The 7987-nt window shown below is 43.5% G+C and overlaps 1 protein-coding gene across 1 annotated transcript; it reads left to right on the forward strand.

Annotated features, from left to right (window-relative positions):
* Nucleotides 1-365: 365 nt before the first annotated feature.
* Nucleotides 366-2822, forward strand: mrpl19 (mitochondrial ribosomal protein L19). Its single transcript, XM_018675998.2, has 6 exons — nucleotides 366-524; nucleotides 753-870; nucleotides 973-1091; nucleotides 1288-1422; nucleotides 1747-1928; nucleotides 2270-2822. The coding sequence occupies exons 1-6, from the start codon at nucleotides 446-448 to the stop codon at nucleotides 2489-2491; spliced, it is 855 nt and encodes a 284-aa protein (XP_018531514.1). The 5' UTR covers nucleotides 366-445; the 3' UTR covers nucleotides 2492-2822.
* The last annotated feature ends 5165 nt before the right edge of the window (nucleotides 2823-7987 follow it).

Here is a 7987-nt window from a genome sequence, read left to right on the forward strand (position 1 = left end):
ATGATTGCTGCCAATACTTGTAATTATAAGTAAAATGATGGATGCAGGCCTTTCACATGTAATGGACTAAAGAGTATTTATATTGTGGATGGAAGACTGGAATCAACCATAAGTGCAGAAAATACATGTAAAAAATATATAAATAAAATATAAATGTGACTGTGTATTGTTGTTTACATATAGGCTATACTATGAATGCACAACTTATAGTCTGAATAAGACAGGTTTTTTTTTTTTTTTTTTAAATTAACGTGTTTGTATTTTCGATGCTAGTTTCTCAGTTCAGACCAAAGTTATGACAAATGGGATTATGTATAAGCGATGGAACAGTTGCGCCATCTTGTGGACAAGCCGCTAAACTACAGACTCGGACAAATCGCGTTTCAAATACGGTCGTCCTACACGGCTTCCGTATATATTCACATGTGACAACAGAAGGTCAGACATGGCAGCCTGCGCTAAAGGGCTCGACAAGTTTATCTTTTCTCTGAGGTTATTACGAAACCTCCAGCTCAAAAATGAACGTGAGTAAACTAAAACAAGCTCTCCTTTCTCTATTACTCTTTTTAATTAGCCGGCAGGTCGCGAAAAGGTGTAGTACTCGTTATGTACGTACGCTATGTGAGCTAAGAAGCTAACGGTAGACTGTAAACTAATTATATCAGAACGTAACAGTGTCAAACTCAGGCTTACCTTGATTGTACGAATATGAATGATGCGTGAATGAAAAATACTATCTTGCAATTTCTCAGGATTTTTGTCCACGTCTGTGTGTCGTCCTGCTGCGAGGAACGACGACCCCCCCAAATTCACCCCTCCACCTAAACCTGTCATCATTGATAAAACACGGGCTATGGTATCTCAGCGAAAGTATGATGTTTCTTTATAAAAGTCAAAACGGCTTTACACTCTCTTGACAGTCATTCCCCCCTCTCTATGCTGGATGAAGTAAGGCTTGTCTCTCTCTGCCAGGTTTCTGAGCCCAGAGTTCATCCCTCCGCGACAGAGGACAAAACCTTTAAAATTTACCATGGAGAGGAAAGACATGATACGCAGGAGGAAAGTGCTCGACATCCCTGAATTCTACGTAGGTAAGAAACTAAACGCTCAGGTACTGTCCCACTGCAAGGTGAGGGCTTTAATATGGACCAAACACCTCCTTCAGTTACTCCAACTCACCATGTAGACACAGACAGAAAAACCTAGACATTTTTAGAAATCCGTTTTAAGATGATTTTTTTTCACATCATAATTTAATTTGTGCAAATTATTTTCGATTGTTTGAAGGGAGTATCCTGGCGGTGACCATGGCCGACCCTAACGCTAGTGGGAAAACTAACCGCTTTGTGGGAATCTGCATCCAGAGGGGAGGTAAAGGGCTGGGCGCCACATTCATCCTGAGGAACATCATTGAAACCCAAGGTGAGGTTATTTTAGTTTCTGTGTCAGCACTGGTATAACAATCTACGGAAAGGAGAATTTACTCATACATTACTATAAATGTTAAATTATATCACTGTTCATTAAGTCTGTTTGTCTCTTTCCCTGAATATTTGTCTCAATTTTTTTTACCTATGATTTCTTTGTTTCAGGAAATAATGTAGAAGATGTTCTCTTTATAGAATGCATATGCCATGGTTAAAGGCTTTTAAAATTTTAGAGTTGCAATACAGAACTTTAGATGCAGGAAGGGCTGTCAGATAACAACACCTGTTTTGCAAACTTATTTCTGTGTTTGTGGCCCAGGTGTGGAGATTTGCTATGAGCTGTACAGTCCTCGTATCCAGAGTATTGAAGTGCTGAAGCTGGAAAAAAGACTGGATGACAACCTGATGTATCTGAGAGATGCTCTGTCTGAGTACAGCACCGTGAACCCAGACATGAAGCCTGTGCCATTCTCCACCACTGGAGAAGTGCCTGTCAACAAGGTGAGACTGCTTCAAGATCAATCTTGACATATAATATATGTAAAAGAAAAGAGCTGAAAGAACTGGTTTAAAAAAAAAAAAACATAAGTTACTGTAAATGCTATTTTAAGTATTTTGATTTATAAAATTAGATTTTGATCTAAAATATGGCACTTCTTGAATTGAAAAGGGCTTGCAGAATCATTTCTGCTTAAACCCTAATCATTACAGAGTTCACACCTTGCTCCAGTCACCCAATGCCAAATTCACTTTTTTTTTAAAGGAATAAAAGTACAAGAAACATAATGATAATTCAGCATGTTGAGATGTAAAATAATTGAGCATCTCTGTCCACTCACCAGATCAAAGTAAGGATGCGCCCAAAGCCGTGGTCAAAACGCTGGGAACGACCCAAGTACAACATCCAGGGCATCCGCTTCGACCTGCGCCTGACCCCAGAGCAGATGGAGCACGCCCAGAAGTGGGCGCAGCCTTGGCAGGAGTACGACATGCTGAAGGAGTACGACACGTCCACACTGGGGGAGGAGATCCTCAAGGAGGTCCAGCAGGAGATAAGCAAGTGAGGAAGAGCACTCCTGAAATGCAAACATTCTTCAGTTTAGCCATTAATGCAAGAATGGGGTAAAGACTGGAATGTGAGGTTTGCATGGATGTAAAAAAATTGTGCTGGAATTTCATCCTGATGTTAACCACAGCCACACAGGTGTATATAAGGAGGAGGAGCTGATACGGAAACTGGTTGTATTCTGAGCAGTCACACCCTCTTCATTTTGTGTTATGCATCAGTCTGCTGTACAGTATGTGGTCTGTGATTAGTCACTGGCCTTAGATTTGACATTTGCCATTTTGCTGACATTAAGTGGTTTCTATAATAAAATATATTAAACCTCCCAACTTTGGACTGCATTATATTTCTTGTTTCCTTTTGTAATTATAGTTTTTTGCTGGAGTCTTGACACTAGATGGCACTATTTCTCTGTCTATGTTGCATCCATGAGCAGTTGCATAACAGTCTTTGTTGTGTGTCAACAGTGTTTTGAGGGAAATTCCTGCCGTGCTAAATAAACAGATCAGTATTATTTCAGCTAAACAAATGATGAGAGGTCTGTTACCAAAACAGCAGGTTAACTGAATTTTCTGGTTTAAAACTCAAACGGTATTTTTCCACCAGTGTGTGTTCTAGATTTAAGGGGCTTCTGGGTTGAACTTAGTAAAGATTTCCAAATAAATCAGTAAATTTGTTGTGTTTTTTTTGTAACAGGCCCCAGTACCCTGCACTTTGACAAAAAAAAAAAAAAGGAACCAAGGACACCCGGTAGTGTTTTACTGTTGTGGATGGAAAATTGTGGTGTTGGGATGGTATGTTAGAGCGTCAGTTGGGTAGTATAAAAACACTTGGACTCCTTATGTTATGTCTGCTCCCTGTGAATGTGTGTGTGTGTGTAAACACGCCGAATGAGTCCCTGCACTCTAATTTCTCCATATTACAGGATGAGACGTGGAGAAAATGGTCTCTAATACAGGAGGAGCAGATGTTTACTGGGCTCATTATGGACCACACAGATTCCCCAGTGTGGAGATACAGTGGAATAAAGGGAGCGATTATCCCTGTTACATTGAAGGCTGTGGAGTGGAGGAAAGCTTTTGATGTCAGTATACAGCAATTCACAGGTTATTTAGTGGAGCTAATGGCTATCTGATTATTTTTTGCTAAATGTTCTGCACCTGTTGAACCACTACGTCAGTGTATTTCAGTCTCAGTGTCATGTACAGTACTTTTAGTCCCATTGTTGACTTTCCGCCTAATTTACTCTGCCCAATCAGACCTGACCTGCAGCAGAGAAAACCGACCCCATCTGCTTCTGTGTACAGTAGGCTTGAGAGCCTGTCCTGCACATTGTCATTACTCTGCCCGCTGAACCAGCTGGCCCTTTCCCCTTTTCATTTTTCACTCTTGAGTATTTCTGTTTGGGACTTGATTGATGTTCACATGCAGAGGCGGCAACAGAAATGTTTATTCTACAGCGCGCTGTCGGGCCTTTAGAAGCATTCCACGGTGACACCGCTGAACTGGTAAACCAGTTTAAACCACAGAGTTACTCAGACTGAGTTACTGCTTCAAGGTAACTTCCTTCCTCTGTGTGTGTGTGTGTGTGTGTGTGTGTGTGTGTGTGTGTGTATATGTTAAGTACTTCATGGTTGTGATCTCTACTGTATGAGCCTCCCATGCCCTCAGGTTGACTTCTCTGCACCTGGAGAGAAGTTAAAGCCCCTTGGCTGGGAAAGGAGATCAAACACTCTCTCTCTCTCCTCTCTCTCTCTCACACACACACACACGGAAAGCAACTTGCAGACAGGCTATCATATCAGCCCTCACAGACAGACACCTCAAACAGTGCCAACCATAAATGTCTGGGACAGCCTGTCTGTCAATCTGCATGTGAAACTAGATATGCTCCATTCACGGTTGCTGTGGAATCGGGGTGGGGCATGCAGGTTCTTGGGAGCCCCGTAATCCCACCCCTCAATAACAATCGACTGTAAAGCATGGTGGGCCGATGATAGCTACAGTGCCACACCACGATGAAGGTCAGTGGAGGAATGTAGGGAGGGACACACTCCTCTCATCTGTCTTCCTCCCCTTTGCTGGTGCTCCCTATGACCTTCATCCCTTTCTCTCTCTGTGTTTCTCTAAGCAGGGGGATAGCAGCGGCTTTGAAAAGGAGCCAGGTTGATGAATTGGAGAGGATGTGATACAGAGTGTGCAGCAACTCCCACAGGTTGAGATTTTGGGGGTGAGGTCTTCCACTGGGCCAAACACACTAGAACTCAGCTTCACTCTCACAGTGTTGATCTCTAACATCTCTGTCATTGTGTGATTTCTTACTCTCCTGTCTGCAGGCCTGGGGAAATTAGTTTCACTCTCTCTGTCTCTGCCAGGGAGTGTGAACTGTGTTTGAGCTGTCTGTGTGTGTATGACAAGTGCAACGGGATACTGGGCCACCCATAGGCCCCAGGTAAATTACACCCTGTCACTGTGTGTGTGTGTGTGTGTGTACATGTGTGCTCGCGCATGTGTGTGCGTGCTGCTCTGGGGCCACCCGTAGTCCTAGGTAAATTACACACTTGAGTTTCACCATATGTTTCCAGTGAAACGACATGACCGTCTGCTCCTCTCCGACTTGTCCCATGGGCCCCGACAGGGACTCCTGCTGCCGTCACTCTCTCTTTGTTATAGACTCACACAGGCAACCTGACAGTGCGACAGCTGTTAGGAAACGTTACATCGCAAAGCAGCTGATGCCTGAAGTCGAACAGGCAGATATCAGAGTCATTTTAATAATGTGATCTTGTGTGGAGTGGGTCTGGCAGCGCTGCCAAGGGTCAGGGGTTCACTTCCAGTTGGGGCCAGGCATCTTAAAAATGTACAGATAAAAGTGTCCATCAAATGGCACATGTTCAAAAGTGATTTCAGGACATTTCAGTTTATGACAACTGAGCAAGGATGACTGTACATGACAGGCCTGGGGTTATTCCAGAAATTTAAGCTGCCAGTATGCTCCATCAGAGCTGCCTGTCAGATGGTCCAACAGCCTCCCCCACACCTTTCTGACACTGGATTTGGGGGTGGGGTGGGGTGTGTCTGTGTGTCTAAAAAAAAAAAAAAATATTGATTGCTGAAAACTGAATCAGAAGAGGTCCTTATAAAGCTGTCAACCTATTACACTACATTTGCTTTGAAGGAACATATTTTTTTTTAAATAAATGAGACTTCCTCATAAATCCATCATATATATTCCTCGTCATATATTCATATTTTGTCAATAAATCCCATGAAAAGACCAAAACTACAATGTCTTGATCCTACTGCAAAGTCTTGTTTGCGTAGCTAACTGGCGACATAGGATATTCCTCCAGCGTAGACTCAATTCAAAAACTATTAAAAGAACATTAGTGTGTCACCTTGTTGCACTGGGTGACATGTTCGATGTATTACCATGAACATGGGCAATGTAGTTTATTTTGAGTTTATCTCTTATACAGACTCCTGCTGCTGGAAATACTCACTACAGCAGCAAACGTGTATTAATCCGCAGCTGAAAATAGTCCCCAACAAATGCACTGTTTCCTCTTGTCTGAGCAATGTTTTGTAAAAGCTATTGTGCCCAGCTGGTGTAGGAATGAGAGAGGGATTGCTGCAGTACTGGTTTTGGGTGTTTTCATGAGATTTATTGACAGAAATCACTGTTATCCTTTATCTTTTTGTCCACAGTTACCTGCCACATTATTGCTGTGTATTACCCAGTGTGGGCTGGGGGAGTAAAAACAGAGGAGGGTTTAACAGCTTGGGCCTTGATAAATAGTAGGCCAGAGCAGCCCTTAGTCATATGATCAGAGGAACACCGTGACCAGGCCTGAGGTGAAAAACCTTTTGTTTGAAGGTAATCCAGTCAGATGTCAGACTGTTTGAATTGAGAACGAATCGCACATCGCAGATTCTGTGCTTGGAGGCTATAAGCAATGAGATGACAGGAAAAGTACCAACAGCACCAGCGTGTTCCAAAGACAATCCTCGCAAACGTATTATGTATTGACACAGTGCCACATTATACTTCTGCCAAGCCCTAACAGCATTCCTGCACGTATACATGTCACAGCTGTCTGAATTTGTCCTTTACATGTATGCACTCTCTTCCATCGTATTTTGACCATTTTCTTCTTTCAGGATGTCCCCTGTCCACATGCTGTCCAAGATAAGAGCACCCAAGGTTGTTTGATGCATTCTTCACGTTTCCTTGGTATCACTGCTTGTTTGTACCACAACCAGCATGTGTGTGCGCCCATGTGTGTGTGTGTGTGTGTGTGTGTGCAGTTAAATGCTCAGGACATGTGAGCCAGGTCATAACACAGCACATTATTCGTTATGACGGGTTGTTATTCCTGTTTGGTCATGATGACCCTGTCTGGTACTTAAAAAAAACACACACACACACACAGCCATGTGGTCTGAAAATATGCTTCTGCTTTGATGTGAAGAAGAAATATTGGGGTGGAAATATGAGCAGTTTCACTCCGTTGCCTCTGAGGGGCGCCCTCATCTTTGTCTCCCCTGTAGCTAGTATACACAACTCCCAATTCCCCCTGCACAGCTGGTCTTCTTCTCTCTTGAGCTGTAATTGCAGCTCTGTCCTGGGAAATACAGGGAGGAAATCCCAGAGCTTTCGCCCCTGCAACAATGACAATAAAAAGGAGGTGAAGAAAAGAGGAAGAAAGCGTTTCAGCTGAGATGAAAGAGGGAGGGAGGCTTAGGGAGTGGAAGGGAGGTGGAGGAGTGCTGGCTCAGGAGTGCACAGAGAGAGAGAGGTGGAGGTAGAGATGAAGGAGAGAGCGGGGGGGAGGAGGGATGGTGTTGGTGATGGTAGTAAACGCTTGAGTTTATTAACCTCATTTAGTTGAGGGGCTGAGAGTGAGGGGAAGGGGAGGAGTGGCGTGTTCATACTGTGAATGCAGGGCTGGAGTTTACTAATGAGGGCTTCAGCTGTGCACACACACATACATTCAAGCACGCACACACATTCATACATACATATATACACTCACACTTTCCTTAGCTCGTTCCCTCATACCAGATTCACCTTGATCTGATGCCAAGTATGCAGGCAGAACACACATTCACAGCACTGGGTACTGTTAGCTTCATCTTACTGCCTCCTCCTGCTTCTTCACTGGTATCAAGCAGCAGCTGAGAGGCAATTTTACCCAGATTTCTATTGATAGACGCAGAGGGAGTGGGCAAAGAAGAGCTGGGACACACAATTATTTGATTCCCAGCCAAACCGCGCAGCTTTAGACTGTCTGACAGTCTGAACCATATGATTTCTCATGCCTTGCCAACACAGATTACATACAACATACACTGAGAGTCATTCACATTTATGGGAATTTTTTGATTCCTCCACCCTAATGCTCATCTTTTGACTGTGTGGGAGGGAACGAGGGAAGTTAAGAGGAAACCCTGCACCGCAAGGCATGGGGTCATAAAGGTCAACAAACAACTA

Source organism: Lates calcarifer, linkage group LG7_1 (assembly GCF_001640805.2).
Source record: "Lates calcarifer isolate ASB-BC8 linkage group LG7_1, TLL_Latcal_v3, whole genome shotgun sequence".
Lineage (NCBI taxonomy): Eukaryota > Metazoa > Chordata > Actinopteri > Centropomidae > Lates > Lates calcarifer.